The sequence below is a fragment of the Nannobrachium achirus genome, assembly GCF_963921795.1.
Source record: "Nannobrachium achirus genome assembly, chromosome: 12".
Lineage (NCBI taxonomy): Eukaryota > Metazoa > Chordata > Actinopteri > Myctophiformes > Myctophidae > Nannobrachium > Nannobrachium achirus.
This window is the reverse complement of record NC_137832.1, coordinates 54,374,492-54,399,428: the sequence shown is the minus strand read 5'-3', so window position 1 is coordinate 54,399,428 and position 24,937 is coordinate 54,374,492. Positions and strand designations below refer to the sequence as shown.

Below are 24,937 nucleotides of genomic sequence, written 5' to 3'. Positions count from 1 at the left end.
AATTGAAAAAGGGTACGGAAAATTGGAAAACCGCTGGCAGCGAGGGGCTTTTCAAATGTTATCTCTCTGGCGGCAGATGAGTTGAAGAAAAGTCAGGAAATAGGATCCTATAGCTACAGAGCTTCCTGTTCCTGCTCAACGCGTAAATTGAGTTCAAAATGTCAAGATCAGATTTTCAGAGCGCCATGGCGCGTGATTGTTAACACCACCTGAATAACCAGGGTATCTGTCCCTCTCACACGGCTGACAGGCAGGCACTCTGCTCGGCTCTACTGTCGCGGGCAGATAGATAGCCATCTATGGCTCCAAGGTGCCCACCCTGTCAGCCAATCCCAGCTCACACCACATCAGATAAAGTCAAAAAGAGGTGTTCCGCATCACGCGCGTGTGTGTGTGTGTGTGTGTGTGTGTGTGTGTGTGTGTGTGTGTGTGTGTGTGTGTGTGTGTGTGTGTGTGTGTGTGTGTGTGTGTGTGTGTGTGTGTGTGTGTGTGTGTGTGTGTGTGTGTGTGTGTGTGTGTGCGTGCGTGCGTGCGTGCGTGCGTGCGTGCGTGCGTGCGTGCGTGCGTGCGTGCGTGCGTGCGTGCGTGCGTGCGTGCGTGCGTGCGTGCGTGCGTGCGTGCGTGCGTGCGTGCGTGCGTGCGTGCGTGCGTGCGTGCGTGCGTGCGTGCGTGCGTGCGTGCGTGCGTGCGTGCGTGCGTGCGTGCGTGCGTGCGTGCGTGCGTGCGTGCGTGCGTGCGTGCGTGCGTGCGTGCGTGCGTGCGTGCGTGCGTGCGTGCGTGCGTGCGTGCGTGCGTGCGTGCGTGCGTGCGTGCGTGCGTGCGTGCGTGTGTATGCATGCATGCCTATGTGCGTGTGTGTGTGTGTGTGTGGGCCTGTGTGTGTGTGTGTGGGCCTGTGTGTGTGAGAGAGAGTTGTCAACCACCCATGGGTGTAACACACACAGCTCTCATTTCTAATATCTCTTTCCTTTGCCCCCAGCCCCCCCCTCTCTCTCTCTCTCTCTCTGTCTGTCACTGTCATTGTCACTATCAAGAATTTAAAGCAGAAATACCAGAAAATAAAAAGATAAAAAAATAAAAAAATGATTTAAACCGATTCAGTCACTTCCTCGTCTTCAGGCATTACAATACTTATCTTTCAGGACATATTATGGTGTGTATTCACACAGCCTCTCAAAGCGTCTCGTCGTTTTCATCGCCTTGAGACTCGAAGCGAAGAAAACCCATTTAATCCTCCTCTTCTCTCGTTCCTTTGGATGTAATGTAATAGACATCAAGAGAAACCTAAGTCTTGTCATCATTTCTAACAAAGGCAGGCACAAACCTTACATGTCCAAAACCATTACATTACAGGAAATGTAGCTACTGTTTACTCGCACGTTTGTACATTATATTTGTTTAAATATATGTAAAACCTACAGCCACACCTAACAGTATAGCAACATTTTTCGATCTACAAATTCACACCGTATCGCGATGCTGAGCTTGTATATCAGACATTTTCTGCTTCTTTTTATGGGAAAACATTGTGCTTCGATGTGGGTCTGGCTAGCTCAGTCAGTAGAGCACTGGACTTTTGACCACAAGGTCATTGGTTGGATGGCTTGGGTGTGGCGAGTCTTACTGTGAGCTGGTGGTATGGTAGGTGTTGTGCTCCACCTCAACCATCCATCTCATCTCCCAGGGGTCTATTTAGAGCAGTGTTTCCCAACCTTTTTTCTGCCGGGGCACACTTTTCATAGCCAAAATATCCCAGGGCACACCTAGATATATGGTGTGTGTGGCTATTTTCAAAATGTTTGCCTCTTTCAGAGGGCAAATCTTTCAACATAAGATGCTGCATTCAGAGAGTTTGGAGAAGGCAATAGGCTCTATGCATATACACCATTTTGTTCTACTTCCGGGTGTCTTTCGACTTCCTTCACAGGTGTTACTGATGACACTAATTAAGGCTCTGTTTGATTTATTGCACAGTGGTTCTTTAATTTCAAGGGCCCCAATAACTCTGTACAAATGGAATCAACAAATGGAATCAAATGGACCCTTGTGGGTCCACTTGCTTCAATTCGTACACTCCCAGAGTTACACACCTGTATGGGGACATTTGGAACCCACTCAAGAACACTTTGAGACCCACTGGTGTAGCAGAGTGTTTCCAGTGAGCCAACATGCACAATATCAGCACCCTGACTCTGTTTGACAAGAATGGAACAGACCCTTCATTAGTATCATCGGTAACACCTGTGAAGGAAGTCGAAAGACACCCGGAAGTAGAACAAAATGGTGTATATGCATAGAGCCTATTCTCTTGAATGCTGCCTTCAGGTATAGCATATGGAAAGAGGGCATTTGCATTTCTTTCACCATAGTAAAAACTGCATTCATGGTCTGGACTGATAAAAGGGCTTTGATGTGTGCATGTGCCTGAGGTTGCCGGCTGACAGTAAGGAGAATGTCTTCCCACACACAGTCTGTGTCCAGTGGTGTAAATTAACTAAGTACATTTACTTAAGTACAGTTTTGAGGTATTTGTACTTTACATGAGTATTTCTAAATTCCAATAATTTTACTTGTACTCCACTACATCTGGGATCCAAATATTGTACTTTTTACTCCACTACATTTATTTGAAAACTCTAGTTACTAGTTACTTTGCAGATATAAATTATATTATTCTAAAACATGCATTAACCACTTTATCCCTATTTTATACATTTGCTATTTGAAAATAGACGATCTACATACAAGCTCGATGCAACGCGTTGTGAGCTTGTAGATCTGCTATTTTCAAACATTTTGTACTTCTACTTTTGGTACTTTAAGTACTTATTGAAGTCAATACTTTTGTACTTTTACTCAAGTACATTTTGAATTCCGTACTTCTAATTGTAAGGGTGCCCTCACACCAAAATACCTAGAGTGGAATCCGCCAATGCATTTCAATGAGAATGGAGCGTTTTTTTGCCAGTAGAGGATTTCTGCAAAAAAAAAAAACGCTCCATTCTCATTGAAATGCATTGGCGGATTCCACTCTAGGTATTTTGGTGTGAGGGCACCCTTACAGAGTATTTCTATATTGCAGTATTGATACATTTACTAAAGTAAAACATGTGAGTAACTTTTCCACCCCTGTCTGACTGTGTCTCTCCTGCAGGATGCGCTGAGGACTGCCAGCGCTGCGCGGCGGACCTGCAGACGGGCGTGGGCAGTGTGTGTCTGTGGTGTAAGGTGGCCAGGACCCTGCTGCTGGGGGACCACTGCGTCTCCCAGTGTCCCCGGGGACACTACGCCTGGCACGGAGCCTGCAAGAGTAAGAGAACTGCACCTTTACTTTGTTTTAAACCCGCTGGCGAACACCAGACTCATGAATAGTCTTTATGGTCACACTTGGGCAGGAAGAGCAAGGAGAAAAGAAAGAAAACAGCACGCACGCACGCAAGCACGCACGCACGCACGTCGCACGCACGCACGCACGCACGCACGCACGCACGCACGCACGCACGCACGCACACACACACACACACACACACACACACACACACACACACACACACACACACACACGCGCACACACACGCACTCACAGCACACACCGCAAAGGCGCTCCATTCTTTCTGCACTGGTACGGAAATCTTCCTAAAGCCAGCTTAATGCAGAGCGTATTACCCTATAGTGTGTGCCAGCGCCTACGTCATTGTAGTCCTTAGCGGCCATTTCTTGGGTTAAAAACACAGGTGTTTCAATTGTTTGATTGCATAGAACTAATGCTTTACTCCAATCAGAACACCTGTGTAAGGCTGTGTTTACCCAAGAAATGGCCGCTCTTAGAACTACATTTGGCACACCCTATAGTGCTTTTCTTCACAGTTTGTTGCAGGGCATCATTTCCATTTTTGAGAATTCATAGTTCATACTTTTACTCCAGTACATCTACATTACATTATAGGGTGGAGGAGCGGGTCTTCCAATATATTAAATGGCATAATTCCCAAATGCATGCTCAATTGCTTGTCTAGAGTAAGGCGCTCTACAGACGGACAGCGGTTGCCGCAGGGGCTCCCGCTTGGGTCTGCGGGGACCGTGCCGTGGTGATACACAAACACACTCGCTCAGTGAGTAAACGCTGCACGGTATTTCACAAAGATGAACACAATCCATCTCTCACCGCCCGAGTACGCATGCACAAACGAGCACGCTCGCGGGGATTTCACGGGACTGCGTCAGCTCGCCTTGCTGCCCTAAAACTTCGCTGCACGGCCAAAATTGCCGCCCGCCTCCCATTGAAAGTTAATTACTACGTTTAACGCCTGGAACCCCCTTAATGGTTCCCAAACTTTTCAGGCTGCGACAGCCTCAAAAGAATCATATTTGAACTGGCACCAAGGTCTAGGGATCAACGTTTTTCAGGCCAAGGACCCCCTAGCTGAGAGAGAGATGAAGTCGGTCTCAGGTCTTAATGGGTTAAGTTTCAGTGGTCTCCCCAGTGTTTTCCAGGCTCACAGGACCATTTAGCTGAAATAGCTACTTTTCACAATGTACTGTTCTGCTGATATTAGATCAGGGCCTGGCTGATACCAGTCACTACAAGCCTCAGGGGTTGGAACATTTTTCACACAGACACAAACATTTCAGTGTCTCCCTGAAGTCGGTGTTAAACCACATGCGGGGAATGCGTCAGGAGAATTGGAACGTATTTATTATTGTCAGACGGAAATGGAAGAAGACAAATTCAATAGTGTGCCGGTTGGGAACGAATGGTCTTTCAGTAAAATCTGTCTCTCCATATAGATTGAAGTAAACACAGTAGATTTTTTAAGGTACATTTTTAATATAGATAGCATGCTATATTTGGACAGATGCAAGGTTAATTTACCTGTTATCCTATGTTTTCTATGTGCAGATTATAATTTGATAGTGTGTAGTTTACACACTGTGTGGCAGTGGCTCAGAGGTAGAGTTGCCGTCTTAGAACACAGAGAGTTCCCGAAGGGTTCCCAGTTTGCTCCCGCGCTCCCCCAGAGTTACATCGTTCCAGAGTAGGCCAGTCCCCGACTAGACGCTTGGCCGCCCGCGGCCGAGCTTCTAGTATTATTGAAATACTCATTCAGATTAAGACCTGAAAAGTACCTACAAAAAAAATCTGAAAAACATGCTTCTTTACCTGTGGTGCTCAAAGTTTTTAATGTCAGCGACCCCTAGAATTATATGTATTTGACCGCGGACCACCATCTCAAAATGTTTTGTTCCAGGGACCCCCCCAGAAGCAAAGATTTTAGTTAAGAATGTACTGTATATTCAAAGATTTGCACACATTTTCCATTTTTTTTCAAAAATAGCAGATATACAAGCTCATAGCGCAGCACAGAGTGCCGCGCTATGAGCTTGTATACCTGCTATTTTTGAATAATCAAAGTATAAACAATAATGGTTAAAGTGGCTACGTGACCCAGAGATGCGTTATATGGGTCTTTTATGGGTTAAAAGTACCAAAAATTATTCTTACTGTAAGCACAGTACTTGAGTAAATATCCTTATAGTTACTTTCCACCACTGACACATTCGACGGGGCAGGTGGGGACGAAAGGTAACATCTGTCTCCACTATTAGACTGAAGTCAGTTGTGTACAAAGTGATTTTTTCACCATGTCAGTATCAAATCCATCGCTGCCGGGCACAAACCTTGCATCTCCATATGTCAACTATTTCCATTTATTCATCACTTAAAGTTCTACTTCCACATACAAGAGTGTCAAGAAAAAGTTGTGAAAATAGATCTAGATCTACAAGCTAGATCTGCTAATTTCACTATTTCTGAAATTCTTTGTTTCCATTTCCTGAAAAGTTACGGTTTTGGACATAGTGTACAAGGTTTCCACTCTGACGCGACGATGTGTAAGCATCCTGTTTTTCATGTGGCTGTGCTTGTTGTTTACGATGTGGCGTCAAGTTGTGATGAAGCAGCAGCGTCGGACACGCATTGAGTTATTAGACGCACAAGGAATATTAGTTCACCTTTATGAATATTTATGAACCCCAGAAATGTGCCTTTCGCAGATTTTGTACATATGCCAAAAAACTTTTCGAAAATCATGTTTTAAAACCACTTCAAGCTCTACGCTGTAACTTTAATGTCCTGTCTTGAACCCTGTCCCCCCGCACAACAAGTGCTGTAAACATCTCAGTGAAATGTTTACCACTGAACTAATAGAGTATGCCTGCTTGCTCAGGGGAAGAAAATTACACCACACCACACCGATGATAATGCTGTCAAACAAGTCTATGAAATCAATAAAAAAGTTTAATATGCAACACCATTTTATACAACTAGACTTCGGGGCTGCTACTAGGAAGGGAATATCTTAAAAGGTCCTGGAATAAATTCCTTACCAAAAAATGTCTTCACCAATGTGTTTGTAAAGGTGTCTAGTAACACATCCCACAAAGACTGAAATTATGTTTCCCTACAGCTTTCCCTGACAGCTGCTGAAAGTTGGGTTCTTAAATTAACTATACAGGATAAAACACACCAAAATAAATATGCTTTAAGTAGCATGTGAGGGGTCAAACTAGGGGTTTTTCATGATTCTGAATCCATTGCAAGCATTCGTTTTGCACAAAAAACATTCCTTGGGGTGAAGCTGGCTCCCACAAAACTGTGAAAAGTGATGACTCATCACTAAACCATAGTTTTGTCGGTCCATTTTTTGGCCAAGGAATGTTTTTCATGCAAAACAATGCTTGAAATGAAAAAACCCTAGTTTGACCCCTCACATGCTATTTAAAGCATATTTATTTTGGTGTGTTTTTTCCTCTATAGTTAATTTAATGCGACAACTTTCAGCAGATGTCACGGATTCTCCTAGGGAGAAGAATTTCAGTCTTTGTGAGATGTGTTACTAGACACCTTTACAAACACATTGGTGAAGAAAAATGTTGCTAAGGAATCTACTCAGTGCTACTAAATTACAGGTGTAATTGTAACTGTACTAATCCACATGTGAATAACAACACATTGACATGACGGTTGGTCTCCAGGATGTCATTGGTCATGTGACGCGTGCAGTGGGGAGGGGCCGCTGTCCTGCACTTCCTGTCCCCAACCCCACGTCCTGCTGGCCTCGGGGCTGTGTGCTCCACAGTGCCCCCTGGGGTACTACGCAGACAGTGACGCCATCTGTCGAGGTAAGTGGCCATATAGTTGTTGTCCATATAGTGGCGTGTACCTGTATACTGTGCATGTCGGGAATACATGGTCATCAAGGCATACGTGTAAACAGGTTCCATTGCTTTTTAGGCCAGACGAGGCATGATTTATGCCCTTTCAAAGTGTGCTATAGCGCCCCCCTTTAGCCAAGTGGAGTAAGCTTTCTTTCAGCCAGAGCATATGAGCGGAGCGGGACGTTTTTGATGTGAGCGTGAGCGAGCGACTTTTCAAATGGGTCTGAGCGGTTTTGGAGCGAGGATTTTCCTCCGCTCCTTGGAGCGCCGACCTCCTCCGCTCCTAGCCGACCCTGTTGGGGCCACACGCCGCATGTTTCCAACAAAACAGTGCCGAGTGCAGTCCATCGCTATGTTTATAATAAATAGCCTACCTTGTGTCAGTTAAGTTATAGGCCTATCACCAGCCAGTCAAAGGATACGATTTGAAATGCAAGTGAGACTGATGAAAAACACACGCAACAAGTCACCTCCTTCTCGAATGTGGTGATTAATCAATAACCAACTGGATTTAATATTGCCCGTCTTATTAAAAAATACAATGCCTTAGATGGCTTCTTTTGTAACTTTGAAGGCAGCTCTCCATCAAAGGCTCACGTTACAGCAGGCATTTGTGTTGGGAACACTTGTGACAAAGCAAAGGAGAAAGTGTTTCGGACATGGTAGCAAAATACTTTTTTTATTTTGGCTGCTGAGCAGAGCGTGGAGCGAGCGCGGAGCGACAAATGCGCAAATCAAGGTGAGCGGCGGAGCGGAGTGGCCCGGTGGCCGACCAGAGTGACGAGCTAGCGGGACAAGCTGCCCTCGATCTGAAGCGCGGAGCGGCTTTCGTTCCCGCTCCACTCCGCTCACATGCTCTGGTTTCAGCAGCGCTATTTGACATGATCCTCTACCATACTGCATAACAATATGAAAACGCATTCATGCAGTTAAGCGCAGAAGAATAATTTTCACAAAACTGCAATATTCATTGGCTCATAAAAAGGTAATTTGTTCTCCATATTTCTCTCTGTGACCCTGTGCAGCGTGCGACGGCCAGTGTCTGACGTGTGACTCGCCAGGCACGTGCACGTCCTGCCGCGACCCCGTCAAGGTGCTGCTGTTTGGAGAGTGCCAGTACGACAGCTGTGCTCACCAGTACTACCTCAACACCACCACACGCACCTGTACAGGTAACCATAGCAACCTAACAACCACCAGTACTACCTCAACACCACCACACGCACCTGTACAGGTAACCATAGCAACCTAACAACCACCAGTACTACCTGAACACTACCACCCGCACCTGTACAGGTAACCATAGCAACCTAACAACCACCAGCACTACCTGAACACCACCACCCGCGCCTGTAGAGCAGTGGTTCTCAACCTGTGTGTCGGGACCCCCAGGAAGGGGGGGGGGGGGGGGGGGGGGGTGATTAACTTAATGTGCACCATTGTTTTGTCACTCAACAGTAAACAAACCAACAAAACGTTTGAGTCTATAGAGGGTACATGCACATTGATAATTAATAATCTAACTCTTTTACTGCCTTATTTATTATTTATTTACTTGTGCTACTGCCATCAAAGTAGCTAAAAAGTAGCTTACCTTTGCGATGTTATAGAAAATTATCTATGCATTATTTCCAAACAAAATATTTTTAACTTCACAATCGAGCCAAACTGACTGCAGGGGGCAGCCACATGCAATGAATGATGTTGCAAATGTCACTTTGCCGTAGCTCAGGCCATAGAAATGCATTTTCTAGATCAGGTCCACAGAAAACAGCTAGGAAGTGATTTAGCCATCCATTGTTGTTTATGTGTGGTGGAGATTTGAGAGCAGTGTTACGGGAGCTGTTTTTACTGTACACACCCGCGCGACCCCTCATCAGCTTACAGTGCTCAAACAAGGTAAAGAACGAACGGACGGCCGTTCGTATTGGCAACAGTAACCCGCCAGAATGGGGCGAATGTTAACGTACATAGTGGTAAAAGAGTTAAGGACTTCTTCGGCGAATTGTTTTTTATATTTTTTGGCATAGTATTAGTCGACAAAAATGAACACTACTGGACTCCAGACAGCTTGGCAGCAGACGGGGGTGCTCAGCGCTTGTTCAACATTCTGACCGAAGCCAGCAGGGTGGAATGAAATCAGAAATGCGGTGGCGTTGGCTCTTGATTACAATGATAACGGACTGCATCACAACTATGGCTGGGTTGCAAACAGAAAGCATTCATTATCTCATTTAGTCATTCATTCTCTGTGTCCCTCCTCTCTCTCTCTCTCTCTCTCTCTCTCTCTCCCATGGTCGTCCAGAGTGTGACTGGAGTTGTAATTCGTGCCGGGGTCCTCTGCACAGCGACTGTCTGCAGTGCATGGAGGGGCTGGTGCTGCAGGATGGAGTCTGCACCCAGACCTGTTTCCCTGGGTTCTACCAGGACCGAGACCGATGCCTCAGTCAGTACCACAAACGCACGCACACACGCACACACACGCATGCACACGCACGCACGCACGCACACGTACACGCGCACGCACGCACGCACGCACGCAGCTCACAAGTCATTCACAACCAGTTTGATATGCATAAGACCACATACCCCCATTTGATATTTGATTGAGTTTTTATCTATGGGACACCAATCTGCAATGTAAAATCCTCTGTTTTCATTTAATCTGAAAGTGTACAAATGAATGTTCACAGATTATTATTTTGATAATAAGATGTGATGACTAGTCTCTCATTGTGTGTGTGTGTGTGTGTGTGTGTGTGTGTGTGTGTGTGTGTGTGTGTGTGTGTGTGTGTGTGTGTGTGTGTGTGTGTGTGTGTGTGTGTGTGTGTGTGTGTGTGTGTGTGTGTGTGTGTGCGTGCACTGCGTGCGTCCAGGCTGTGATGACCACTGTGCGGAGTGCGGGGGTCCCGGGCAGTGCCGGCGGTGCCAGCCCCCCTATGCCACGCTGCAGGGCCAGTGTGTCCTGGAGTGTGGCAGGAACCACTACCTGGACGCCTCCTCCCAAACCTGCACACGTAAGACTGTTTCTTTATGTTATGTACTAGCTGGATGCATCCTCCCAAAGCTGCACACATAAGACCGTTTCAGAACGATTTAGAAAGTGAAAGTGAAATTACATTTCAGTCAGATAACTCACGAATAGATTGGACCAAATATTTTATTATATAATGAGAATTCAATCAATCAATCACCCGCAGGACGGGGTGGGCCAGGACTTTGCACACACACTCCTTGGCTGCCAAACCACAACCTCCACCCCTCATTTCTCACATGGCCCTCTTCTAGTGCCATCATGAGGCCCATTCTTGCAAAGGTTTTGGACACTGCTCCTACAGATTTTGCCCTAAAATCACGCAAAACAGTACACAGTATCTCTACAGTCATGTCATCAACATGCATCTGTCCCATCTAGCGCCACCATCAGGCCGACTTTTGCAAAACACATTTTTGGACACTGCTCCTATAGATTTTGCCCTAAAATCACGCAAAGTGGTACACAGTATCTCTAAAGTCATGTCATCAACATGGATCTGTCCCATTTCCCATATTCCATCCTGATTGCCTACCATTGCCTTCTAAAGTTTGTGTATGCGATCTGACGGTCGCTTATCTTCTTACTGGTCTTACTAGTATGTTCTATTTCAGCGTGTTCTTGATATGTTCTGTTTCAGCGTGTTCTTGATGTTCTGTAGCGTGTTCTTGATATGTTCTACGTATTTCAGCGTGTTCTTGATATGTTCTGTTGCAGCGTGTTCGGCGGACTGCGCGCTGTGCGAGGGCGTGGGCAGCTGCACCGCCTGTCAGGAACACAGCTACCTGATGGAGGGTTACTGCACCCCCGACTGTGGACACGGTTACTATGCCAACAAGAAGACCAGGATGTGTCACGGTAAAAACCTGGCGTTGAAATAATTAGTAATTATACCAATATTGGTATTAAAGTTTAAGTAAAGTTTTAGGTACTATGGTCCATGGCCGTACAGAGAAGACTGCGTTTGTGTGATGAACCATAGCTGAGCTACTAGTGAACTAGCTAGCAGCGAGAGAGAGGCAGGATCAGGAAACAGAGAGAATCGGTTTCCGTTTCCTGTCCAGACCGGATGCACTTTGTCCCGGGCACTTCGGCACCTCGTCGCGGATTATGTTTTTTAATATTCTTTTAAAATATGATAATGTATATCTGCCAGATGACAGCCAGTGAGTTTAGTGGTCATCATGGGTGTTGGGTGGGTGTTGGGTGGGTGTTGGGTGGGTGTTGGGTGGGTGGGCCGCGAAGGCTTTCATGTTTCATGTTTTCATGTTTTCAAGTGGGCCCTGATCCAGAACAGGGCGGAAAACCACTGACATTAAGAACGGCTCCTCGTTTGTGGTTTAAACGGACGGGCTGTCATTTCAGGAAAGCTCGTTAGCATAATTCAGAGAAGGATGACATTAAAAGGTGCAGTCTGCTCTTTCAAAAAAAAAGAAAAAAAGAAGAGAAGTTGTTCTATCAAAGCAAGTTCCAATTAAGGCGACTTCTGAAATGTCACGCTGTGACCCTGTCTTCTAATATTATTCATCCTATTGCATTGCGTGTGCGTGCGTGAGAGAGAGAGTTGTCACCCATCTATGGGTGTGACAGTTAGGGATGGGACGATATGAAAATGTTATATCACGATTATTGTGACAAAAGAAATCGTGATTTACGATATTATCCCGATAATCAAAATCCATTATCCTGGGGCGGAACATTTGCCAAAAAAATGCAGATCTACAGATCTCTGTGACGCGTTGTGAGCTTGTAGATCGGCTATTTTTTGGCAAAGACATTTGATAGAACGTGAAAAAAGACTGTATCGAGCACGTACCTTTTACCAATACAGGGTTTAAATGGTAAATGGTAAATGGTTTTATTGCAGCTTGGCAAATAAAAGGTGAATTGATCCCAGTGTATGATGGAGGATGATATCACGATAAATTAAATCTCCACGATATGATTATTGTGAGTGTTTTTTTTATCACGATATACGATAATATCGCATATCGTCCCATCCCTAGTGACAGTCACACACAGCTCTCTCATCGATTCCATCTAACCCCCATCTCTCTCTATCTCATCTAATGCTCTTTATAAGACGGCTCCATTTCTGTCTGCTTGCTCTGTGTCTCAGAGGAGGCCTGTGGACAGATCAGATCTAGCTGCCTGCCCGTGACGTTTCAAACTTTGTTTGATTTTCGTATTACTGCAAGAACAATTCTGTTTCAGCATGCTATGCCTTCCAGGAGCAGGAGCGCTGTAGTTTCTATTAGCTTTTAATCATTGGGATTAATCGTTTAATCACTGGTAGGAACTGTCCACACACAGCCCCTCAAAGGAGACTCATGGACTGGAAATTGTACCATCTTATTATAATGAGCATTAGTAAGGAACAATTATGTGAATATACTGTGATTTGTAACTCAAATATTTGCTACTGGGTGGTCCCTGAAACAACATTATTTTGAGGGTTGGTGGCCAAATTATGTAATTCTGCGGGTCCTTGACATGAAAAAGTTTGAGAACCACTGATTTAGAAGAAGTATTTAGAAGACATTTATAGAATCGAGTCAAAAATATTCAAAGACTTGCACAAAGAAATGCACTCGGTGCCGCGCTGTGAGCTTGTATATCTGCTATTTTTTAATAGTTAAAGCATAAAATAATGGTTTAAGTGGTTCAAATAAATCTAAAGTGACACAGATTTGCTTCAGGCCTAAATGGCTTAATTAAACAACGTGTCCACACAGTGAACATCCGTCCCCCCGTGCTGGCGATCAACGGCTCCCTCCTGGTCCCTCTGGGTGGCGGCGCTCCTCTGCGCTCCGTCCTGCGGGTGTCGGACCCCGACAGCCCCCCCGAGCGCCTGCTGCTGCAGCTGGTGGAGGCTCCCGCCAACGGCCGTCTGGTGGTCCTCCTCACCGGAGGAGATGTGGAGGGGGAGAGGAGGAGAGGAGGAGGAGGAGAGAGGGATCTGGCCACGGATGAAACCTTCTCCTGGGAGGAGCTGAGGAGCGGCCGTGTCTTCTTCAGGCACCACAAGGACAAAGCCAGGTGAGACTGAGACACTTAACTAGAAACGTATTGCAGCAAAAAAAAAAAATCCTTTTTTAATGAGAAAATTCATCGCGCGCTGTCTTCAAATGCGGAAAGACATTTAGGGGAAACATTCGAGAAACAACGTTTTGGTCATTAGACCAAAACGTTGTTTCCCTGGTTAAAGTCTCACGCACACACACGTGCAGCTAAGCACGCACTAACGCGCACACACAAACACTTTTCGGCGCGCATGCCCACACACACACATACACGCACACACGCTCACTATGGTCCACATAGCAGAATCAAAAGTCCCTTCGTCTTTTCTGTTCGGCTCGTTAAAAAGTGCTGCTCCTTGATGAATCCAGCGAATATTGTAAATATAATGTATTTATTTAAATAGTTTAGGGCCTGAGTAAGTATGGAGTGTCATTAACTCCTACTACTATTCTGTTTTGTTGGGGAAATAATAGTGCATTTTGGCAACATTAATAACGTGTCCTATGTTTCTTCATTACTGTCCCGGCAGCCGGCAAACGCACACAACATTTGGAATTATATTTCACTTTTGTTGTTGCCAATTCAAAAAAGAAATAAAACCAGCTAGGGTTTATTGTTTTTATAGGAGCCATTACGAGGTGTCAGAGGAGAGGGCTTTCAAAGTGGGCAGCAGACAGGCTCTGTTCCTGAGCTATGGTCGACTGTTAAAGATAATTATTACTGTCCACTTCATGAACATCATATGACTACATTATGGGCCTTTATTATATCCTCGCTGTCTGGCAGAAAAATCTCTGTATTTTAACTTGTTTTTTTGTGGGTAAATGAATTCCCTACTACTAGTGGTTTTCAACCATTTTCATATCAAGGTCCATGTTTTATTCAGCATTTTATTCAAGCAACTATACATATAAATAGTATAAGTAGGTGGAGCGATAGGCGGACAGCAATCCAACCCGGGTCGACTCGTTGCGGTCACATGGCAGTAACTATATACCATCCACACATTTCATAGCGTATCACGAAGTGTGCACAGCATTAAAGTTATACGTCATAAAGAAACCACCAGATGCTGCAAATCATAATTTAAGAACTGCATATTCATTTAGTCATTAACCTCAACACACTCAGGCCCGCATACGCGTGTACCCACGCACGCGCGCGCGCTCGCACACTTCTGACGCAATTGGCCATGTCCCTGCTGTAGCCCAGGGACTTGTGGGTAATAGGCCTTATCTTTGATGTCGAGGGGAGGGGAGGGGAGGCGAGAGAGAGGAGAGCGCAGAGGCCTGTTCTTGACTCCTTAAAACTAATGACTACAGCACAGCACACAGTGGGTCGGAATGGCTGGACTCATTTTCCCAGAATCCCTTGGGGGGACCACACTGGGAGCTGGTGTGTGCTCTTGCTCACTTGTCATTACATGGAGGAGCTGGTGAATTTCATCCTCAACAATGTGCTCTTCTCCCTGTATGCACTGTTTCAGACAATATTTTATATAACTTGTCTTTATTTCTTTCATTGTTTCTTGGTTTCTTTAACTTTTTAAATATTGTGTGCGTGTGTGTTGTGTTTACAGAAGTGGTCAGTTTACGCTTCGGGCCGCTGACCCTCAGCTCTTCTCCCAACCTGAGACCGTTCATGTCCAGGCCGTCTCCATGCAGGTAATGTACTTCCATATAAACAGTATAATTCATGGTCCCCCACTCGTTTGGGCTATTTCTGTCACAGTACATTAATAATAATAATAATCTTTATTGTCCCCAAAGGGATATTTGTCTTCACAGTCTGTTAAAAAACAACACTAAAAACATACATTATAGCACAAAACGACGTATCACACGACACCATGACAATACATGAGGTCCCCTGTCCCCATGGTACACAGAAAACCATCCCATCCAGTATATTATTATTGAATCCTAGCGTCCGAGAACTTTAGCCAAAAATAGCAGATCTATAAGCTTGTAGATCAGCTATTTTTTGGCAAAGACGTTTGGTGTAGAGGGGAAAAAGAGCAGAGTGAAATGTAAAATTGAGTATTGACGGTTGACATGAATTCAAAATACACTGACGATTGCACTGTCAAACGATGAAACTATACGGAATCTATAAGGTTGTGGGGGTCCCTGCTTCACCTCTCTCTCAACTAAGGGGTCCTTGGCCTGAAAACGTCGAAGACCCCTGGCATACCGCAATAATGCATCAAGTGCAGACACAACAGTAGGGATTGTTTCTGTCCAACGTGGACCTGTGTGAACGCAAACAGTTAACATCAACTCAGATGCATGGGCTGCCTGTAGGTGCAGGTGTCCTGGAACTCAACCCGCCCTAGAGAATGACAGATCCAAGCTACAGTAGAACACTACATCTCTCCCCTCTGTGACAGGAGTGGATGTGTCCTTTTGCAAAAAGTTTGCGAAAGGGCGAAATGTGTCTGCCAGTGGTATTTCCAGCCTACATGCGAACGCACGCACATACTCAAGCATGTACTCGCGCACACACACACACACACACACACACACACACACACACACACACACACACACACACACACACACACACACACACGTGCGCACAGATGAAATCGTCGGTGTCGGGTGAAAACCTTGTATGTCCAAAACTGTTCGTTTTGCATTATTCATAACCCTCGTAGGATCCTCGTGTTCTAGTCACACCCAGGGCCTTCGGGTCACTTTGACTCGGCTCATATTAAACCATTCTAAAGTAGTTAGAAATCCCAAAAAATCATGTTAAACACAATTTGATTGTCATTACTAACTACTTTACTAACAATTCAATCAATATTTTTTATTATCCCCGCCAGGCCGGGATGGCCAAAGGTGAGGGATTATGTTTTCACCCCTCTGTCTGTGGACAGCTAATCTCGGGAAAGTTGGACCAATTAGTGTGAAACTACACACACACACTCCCAGGAGGCCTAGGAAGAACCTCCTCCCCAAATTCTTCACAGCGCCACCATCAGGCCGTTGTGTGAACAGCTAATCTCAGGCACCACTTCAGCATCAAACTTGGCACACATACGCCCAGGAGGCCTAGAAAGAAACTCCACTAGAAATCTTTCCCATCTGTCTTTCATAGCACCACCATGAGACTGATCTTTGCAAAATATTTTGTTGGTATTACCATATAGACTTTGTCCAAACCTCACACCAATTGGTACATATTATCCCTATTGTCATTTGATCAAGAACTATATCAAATATTTCTCCCATTCTGATTTGCACAAGGTGCTACAGGTGCCCGGGTGGCACAGTGTCCCTGCTACCACTAAAGAGGTTGTGGATTTGAATCAATCGTGGGGCATCTGTGCAAACACAATTGTTGTTCGAGGGATGGGAAGCTGGGCGGAGAGGGTGATAATTGTCACTACATGAATTCCTACAGCCAGGCTGGGTGGCAGCTGGTTTTGGGAGGGTAGAGTAGGACGAAGGGCGAAGGCCCTATAGTCCTCTCGGTGGGGGCTCCTCACTGTCAGGTGATTTGGTAGGCTACAACAGCAGTGACAACATAGGGGAGGAATCAATTGGCATAAGGACTGGATTGGGGAGAAAAAGTGGGTAAACCATAATTGGCTACTCAAAATAAAATAAAATAAAATAAAATAAATGCTACAAATCACGTCGGAAAGCTGTGGAACTTGGAATTTGTAAAGTGGCATAGGGATGAAGTTCCCATTTGGTAGCAAAATGTGCCACTCCCGCAAAAATCGTAAGCACCTTTGGAATCGTGGCCACTCTAAATAGAAAATGTGACACATACTGTAGGTCATGACATTGATCAAAATGACAAGAGAAAATGTGGAAATATCCCCCAAAACTTGTTTTGCTCAATTCTGCCTCATGGTGGCGCTATAACAGGATGATTTGGGGTTGAATATCTTCCTAGGCCTCCTGGGGGAGTACATGTAAAGTTTCACGCTGACTGGTCCAGCGGTGACTGAGATTAGCTGTTCACAGACAGAAGCAACGAAAACATAATCACTCACCTTTGGCCATCCCGGCCTGGCGGAGATAATATTGATTGAATTGTTATCAATGTAGTTTCTAATGGTGAGCAAATTATGTACTAGAGAATTCATTTGTCCAATGTTTTTTTCAGAAAGAAATGGTCTAAATATTAGCCATTTAGCATACACTTTCAATGGCCGGGTCAAAGTGACCCGAAGACCCTGGGTGTTATATGTTGATACAGGGGGGTGTTGCAAATGCATGACATGTACCATTTTCATATCACATGTTTAGTACAATAAATAAGCCAAGCAGAAGAAGTTTCGTGGAAAAAAAAATATTTTAACATACTTTTTCTTGATGTTGAAAATTGAAAACCGGGTCAAAGTGACCCGAAGACCCTACGAGGGTTTTTAAAAATGATTTAAACTAGTGAAAACAGACAAACTACAAGCACACAACGCCTTGCGTTGTGAGGCGTTGTGTGCTTGTAGATCTGCTTGTAGATCTGCTTGTAGATCTGCTTGTAGATCTGCTTTTGTGCGACGGCCTTGTACGATGAAGCAGGGCTTTACTTTGCGAAAGAACAGACAAATTTGAAACTTGGAGATACAAGGTTTCCGCCCGACAACGGCGAAATGGGAAAGAAAATAAAAGCTCTGCTTGCTATAGCATCCAGGGTGTTTGTTGAAATTGATTCGGAGCTCAGATCTATAATCCCTGCACCTCGGTCTGGAGTGGAAAAAACAAAACTAGCTAAAGCAAAAGACAGAAAGGTTTCTCTGTGTGTGCAATAAAGCCTGAGGGCTCCGTTCGCACTGATAGCTCTGAACACCTCAGCCTCACACACAAGGAGAGCGAGAGGTTAGCCATAGACCTCCTTGGGGTTGTGTGTTTTTCTCTGTATTAGGAGGAGGTATGTGTGTGCATGTGTGTGTGTGTTAGAGAGAGATAGAACATATCCGATAGCTTGAGGAAGGGGTTTGAAGGTGATGCTTCCTGACGCCCCCACCACACCCCTGGTTGCTGTGCTGTTGTTGGAGAACAGTTGGAATTGAAGGCGTTCGAGGAGATAAAATCAGAAGTCAGAACAGCGCAGCCAACAGTGGTGGAAAGTAACTAAGTACATTTGCTCAAGTACTGTACTTAAGTACAAGTCTGAGGTATTGTTTTACTTTACTGGAGTAATTCCAATTTTCAGTACTTCTCCCCTACATGGCGGCAGTGGCTCAGGGGTAGAGTGGACGCCTTAGAACTGGAGGTTTCCCGTAGGGTTCAAAGTTTGATCCTGGGCTCCCCTAGAGTTAGTGTTGAATTGTCCTTAAGCCCTAGTTAAGCCCTAGTTGCTCCTGATGGGCAGGTTGGTGACTTGCATGGTTTCCTTCGCCATCGGTGCATGAATGTATGGGTGAATGTATGCACAATCACTGTAAAGAGCCTTGGATAAAGGCACCATTTACCATTTACAGTACATCTCTGAGGCAAATATTATATTGTATATTTTACTCCACTACAATTATTTGAAACCTTTAGTTACTTACTATGTTGATTATTACAAAACACACAATGCATTGTGATCGATTAGAAAACTTGAGAAATGGAACATTCTGCATAATGAGTACTTTTACGTTTGGTACTACAAACGTTTGGTAGTACTTTTTTAATTCCAGACTTTAACTTAACAGAGTATTTCTACATTGCAGTATTGATGTTTTTACTTACGTAACAAATTGACAGAAAAAAGCAGCCCAAGTTCATAGATAACTCCTCAGGTCCAGTTTACCGAGTCTAGATGGGTTAAAGTTGTTGAAAATAGCAGATCTACAAGCTCACAGCTTGTAGATCGTCTATTTTTGTATCCGTCCTAGGTGTAGATGGTCTAAGTGGTTTAACTGAAATGATATTGATAAATTCCAAACATAATCAAAGTATCCTGAGGCACCCCTGGGCTTGCATCAAGGCACCCTAGGGTGCCAAGCTACCCACTTCGAGAGAGAACCACCGCTATATCCGCTCCCCTGCCTGCTCGTCGGACTGTGCTGCCTAGGAAAAGAACTGGAATGAAAGAGTTTGAGGAGTTAGAATCAGAGCGGAGCCCTGCGTCTCAGCATCAGTCACTGAAGCTGTGTGTCTGAGAGTCTAGCAGCTTGATTTAGCACCGTGCTGGAGCAGCTCTGCTCTGTGTGTCTGTCTGCATCCTGCAGCACTGCTGTTACACTGAGCTCCCCCAAAAACCTGAGGTACGCTTTAGCAACAGCCAAACACGGACCCCCATCTCAAAATATGTTGTTCTAGGGACTCCCAGTATAGCAAAATTACAAATGATCGCTTTAAAGAGGTGGTGCCATAGTTTTGTACCTTTTCTGGTTTTCATGTGTCTAGGAGGTTGACAGTATTTCATGAGACCCCCTGGTGTGGTTGTTATGAGCAATTATGTCGTCCTTTTGTATTGTGGGTTTCTTCCTCGAGGCTGCCACCTTGTGGGTCAAAAGTGCCGATCCAAAAACACAGATAATCATCATATAATCATCCCCGCCCCTTTTACCATTCACCCAACACTGTGGGTGTGGCTGTGGGTGTGGCTAACTGGATCACTACCCACCTGACCAACCAGGCATAGTTAATGAACTGGTGGGTGTGGCCACATAAACACCAAATTCTAACTCTTTCTGTACACTTTTTTGGAAAAAATCTTCCTCCTAGTATAATCATTATACCTGATAATCATGTATATTGAAAGATTTGCAAACATTTGCATTACTTTTGAAGAATAGCTGATAGATCAGTAGATCAGCAGCTTGAGCTTGTGAGCTTGTATATCTGCTATTTTTCATAGTATAAAATAATTCCAGGTCTTAATGGGTTAAGTTTTGAATCAAGCAATGATAAAATGTTGTTGCAAATGCAATGAACGGCAACCGGTGCCTCACGCAAACATAAACGTAAATGTGGGTGTGTGTGTGTGTGTGCGCGTGCTTGCGTGCGTGCGTGTGTGCGTGCGTGCGTGCGTGTGTGTTGCTGGATAGTGAACGCTCCTCTCCAGTCCTGCTCTCTGACTGCAGGTCGGCTCCCCATAACGTAAAAACCTGTGTAAACTGCTCTCCATCACCCCCCAGCCCCCCTCCCTCCCCCCATCGGTGGAGAACATTTATTACGCTGGCAGTTTGGGGGTCTCACTGAGATCGTTTTCTCCTCCCTCTCTCCCTCCTTCTCTCTCTCCCGCTCATTCTCTCCTGAATCCCCCCTGGGCCTGTACTGTATGACAGTGGGGAAAATAGATTTGACCTCCTGGCCACTGGCCAGATTCACTGCCATCCACAATTCAGTGCTGGGTTGTCGTGTCATAAACCGTGCGCTTTGCCGTTCCCCTGGGGACGATGGCGGCGTTGTTCACTATATCTAACAACTCTAGAGCGTGAATCAGTTGATTGTCTCTGTCTCCCTTCCTGAGATATGACCCATTATGTAATTGACCATGACCTTGATTGTGACCTCGTCTCCCATTATTAAAAAAAATATATATATTCAATTATCAGTTTTCATGGAGGTGCATACCTCTCTCTCTTTCTCTTTCTCTCTCTCTCTCTCTCTCTCTCTCTCTCTCTCTCTCTCTCTCTCTCTCTCTCTCTCTCTCTCTCTCATTGTTATGAGAAAACATACATTAACATTGCCAAAGCAAAACAAATTAAATAATGTATGTACAATTGAAAGGGAATATAAATCATGTGTACACAGAACTAACTTACAAAATAATAAGAATGGTGCATTTGCTGCCAGGAATAGTTGGACTATACATCCACACAGGAAAGGTTGTGCACAAATCGTTGTTTTTCAAAAGTGTTTAAAGCAGGGGTCTTCAACAGGGGGTCCGGGACCCCTAGGGGTCCTCAGAGTTACTACAGGGGCTCCTCCAAATATTTGAGTGATAGAAAGTTTTTTTCTCCTTTTTTATATTAACCACTTGAACCCTAGTGTCCATATTCAGAGAACTTTAGCCAAAAATAGCAGATCTACAAGCTCACAACGCCTCACGCTGCTGTCGCGCTGCTGTTGTGAGCTTGTAGATCAGCTATTTTCGGCAAAGAGCTTTGTTGTAGAGGGGGAAAAGAGCAGACTAAGTTCAGTGAAAGGTAAGTTTAGTGAGTATTGATGGTTCAAGTGGTTAAATATTTGAAAACACAATTTTTTATTTTATTTTTTTTTTCCAAAAAGTGTTTTGAAAAGTGTTTTCTCTCCCCCCCTCCCCCAGCCCCCCAGGGTGTTGACCCTGGCTCCCCTGCAGGTGGCGAGCAGGGGCTCTGCCTCCACCCTCACCAGGTCGGTGCTGCAGGTGGAGGACCAGGACAACCCGTCGGAGGTGCTCCTCATGGTGCTGGAGGCTCCGCGCCACGGCCAGCTCACCCAGCTCCACCACGGCGGCTCGGTCCACCAGTTCAAGCTGGAGGAGCTGACGGCGGAGAGGGTACGCTACGTTCACGACGGCTCCGACGGCCCCGACGACCTGCTGGTCCTGCAGGTCAACGACGGACACAGCTACCAGAACGTCCCCGTGCAGGTCCACATCGCTCACCAGGTACAGTATGGTGGGGAGGCCAGGCACAACATAGACATCAAACCTGAGCCCTGCCCTTTTACTGTCTGTAAAAAGTGCATCTTCTCCAGCCTGAATGCAGCTTTTACTATGGGCAGGGTTCCCACTTCCCACGGTCATGAAATTCCTGGAAATATTTTGAAATTAGATTTAAGTTTTGGAATTTATCAAGGGTCCTGGAAGGTCCTGGAAAAAATAGCTATGCATTGTCTTTGGTTATTGAATTTGTTAATACCTCTGAAATGACAAATTAAACATGGGCCAAATTGTCAAATATTAGAGGCAGAAATTGTGAAAATAGCCGATCTACTTGCTCACAACGCCTCTGCTATTTTCACAATAGAACCGTGTTATACAAAATTCCTCAACTCTTAGTGCTCGTCAGGGTGCCGGGTCCCCAGTTAAAACATGATTATTTCGGGGGTCACGGCCTGAAAAGGTTGAGAACCACATACACTACCTGTCTTTGGGCATTGCGCATAGGAGTATTCTGGAGTAAGCGACCTGTTATTGAGCTGAATTATTGTTATATAGTCCTGGAAATTGGGTTAAATATTCTGGAAAAGTTTTGGAAATTAATTGGTAAAAATGTGTGGGAACCCTGTATGGGGAAAGAAATGCAAATGCCCTCTTTCAATGCCATACCGGAAGGCAGCATTCAAGCGAATAGCCTTGTCCAAACTCTCCTGAACATTTTCAACATCTTATGTTGAAAATGCTGTACACCACATTGCCTTTTTTATGCTTTGTTTAGTGTGGTAACTGAAAATAGCCGGAAGGTCGTTTATTTTCATTATTTTCACCAAAAAGGCCCTTTTAGAAATGACAGGCCCTGCTTTTCTAACATTCTCTGTGCACGTCCCTGGGGGAGGCAGGGGGTCCGTGTAACACTGACAAAATGTGTCCGCGGCAAATACTTAGGCCATGTTTACACGGCAACAAACAGAACAGAAAACAGCAAAGTGCCGTTGTGTTGTCACTTTTTATTCTGCTTTTTATCTCTGAGTGTATAACACAGATAATTTTTTGGTCATTCGGGCCTATCTCTTTATGTGTTTCTGGTAATAGTATTGTCCACTCATTTTGTATATGCATTGCAACATGTTCATGCCATGCTGGTCATCGCCTACATGCTGATGACCACTGTTGTGCTCCTCTGAGTGCAGATCTCTGCCAGGCCTGGTTGCCTATACCCGGGGCTGTGTCAGTCGTGGACTCGTGGGGTGCAACTCTCACAACACAAGGAAGCTGTGAAGAGGGGAAATATAGTTTTTGCGACAGACAGCAAGCGGTGAAAGTGGTTGTGGAGGTGCACTCTATATAGAGGCCCTTCAACGTGCAGATTCAATCTGGGTGTTATTGGACCTTGTGTTCATGATTTATGGCTTTTTCTTCGGTAAGAAATAGGTTCCCCGCACAATTTTGTGAAGGCAATTACATGCCTCAGGTTGGATTTGAAACTGGGCCAGCTGTGCCTTCCCTGTACTTTTTAAAACTCTTGCGTCTTCAAGACCATTCACATTCATAGATTTCCACACAATTCAACCTCTTATCGACTAGAACGCCACACGTTTCGCTCATATGGTTCGTGCATTCTGCAGTGACAAAAGGCTGTTACAAAAGGTGCAGGTTTGTTAAAAAAAGAAAGAAAAAGAAAAGAGCAGCCATTATCCCCTCCGTCATCATGTGTGTGTGGGAGTGTGAAGCAACAACTATCACACAGTAAACGCCTCCCCTGTTCCTTGTCACACACCGACGCAAACATCTGTCCCATTCATTCAGCTCAATTCCAAGTGGTTTTATTGGCACGAGAAAACGTGCATTTGCATTGCCAAAGCAAATAAACAGACAAGATAAAAAAAGGAAATGGCCAAACCATGATTATATATTTACTTATATATATTCCCCGTTCCCCAACACACCCAAAACACGCACACGCACACACACGCACGCACGCACGCACGCACGCACGCACGCACGCACGCACGCACGCACGCACACACACACACACACACACACACACACACACACTCAGTGTGGTAGACAAAGCCAGGTTTGTCTCCTGCAGAGAAGATGTCCAGACAGATAAGCAAAAGATCAGCAGCAGAGATATGGCCTCTTTGCACCTCACTGTGTGCGTGTGTGTGCGTGTGTGTGTGCGCGCGTGTGCGTGTGCGTACAGTATGTGTAGGCGTTTGCATGCGCGGGTGTGTGTTCCTGTCATTTCAACATCCAGATCTGTCCTTCAGCTATTCTCTCGTCCTTTACTGCATGTGCACACCTGCGCATGCACGCGCACACACACACACACACACACACACACACACACACACACACACACACACACACACACACACACACACACACACACACACACTCAAAAACAAACCCGGGAAAAAAAATCATATTCCAGTCTCTAGCAGAACGCTCTGTCTCCCCCTATCTCATTCATCCGTTACACAATATAATGCATAACTGACTGACAGACTGACAGACGGTATTCATTGCCAGATGTGAGAATGTCAATGGTATGTGGCAGTTATAGAAAAAGAAACATTATGTTGTTACTGCATACTGTATAGTAAACTGCAGACGTTTTGATTGATTGAATGCTAATTATGCTATAATAAAATGTATTAGCAGTTTGCATAGGAAAAATCATGACAGTACAGTTCAGATACAAGGTCTACTTATAGGATTTAAATCCAAGAAATCTCTATGGCGTGTTTAAATTGGGCCGTTTGTACTCAATTCATTGAGACATTAAGGCCATGGCTACACGGAGCTTGATTTTTCATATATCCCGTTTTTTCAGATATCCACATAGAAAACTAGAAGCAGTGCTCTTCCGAGCACAGGTCTCCACCAGGCCACACAAATCGGCCTGTTATAGCGCCACCATGAGGCTGATTTAAAAAATGTGGGGCAGAGGTTCTGAATTAGCATCCAGGGAGTGTGTGTGCTCAGTTTGGCAGCGATCGGGCCAACGGCGCCGGAGATTAGCTGGTAACAACCAGGCCACACAAATCGGCCTGTTATAGCGCCACCATGAGGCTGATTTGAAAAATGTGGGGCAGAGGTTCTAGATTGGCATCCAGG

The 24,937-nt window shown here is 45.1% G+C and overlaps 1 protein-coding gene across 1 annotated transcript in view; it reads left to right on the top strand.

Annotated features, from left to right (window-relative positions):
• The window catches only part of fras1 (Fraser extracellular matrix complex subunit 1), a 224,594-nt gene that overhangs the window by 128,759 nt on the left and 70,898 nt on the right, over window positions 1-24,937 (top strand). Inside the window, exons 21-29 of the mRNA XM_080738878.1 lie at window positions 3,155-3,310; window positions 7,036-7,182; window positions 8,244-8,390; window positions 9,524-9,664; window positions 10,095-10,235; window positions 10,970-11,110; window positions 12,988-13,291; window positions 14,856-14,940; window positions 21,497-21,820. Coding sequence (XP_080595004.1) covers window positions 3,155-3,310; window positions 7,036-7,182; window positions 8,244-8,390; window positions 9,524-9,664; window positions 10,095-10,235; window positions 10,970-11,110; window positions 12,988-13,291; window positions 14,856-14,940; window positions 21,497-21,820 — 1,586 coding nt within the window. The remainder of the gene's footprint in view (window positions 1-3,154; window positions 3,311-7,035; window positions 7,183-8,243; window positions 8,391-9,523; window positions 9,665-10,094; window positions 10,236-10,969; window positions 11,111-12,987; window positions 13,292-14,855; window positions 14,941-21,496; window positions 21,821-24,937) is intronic.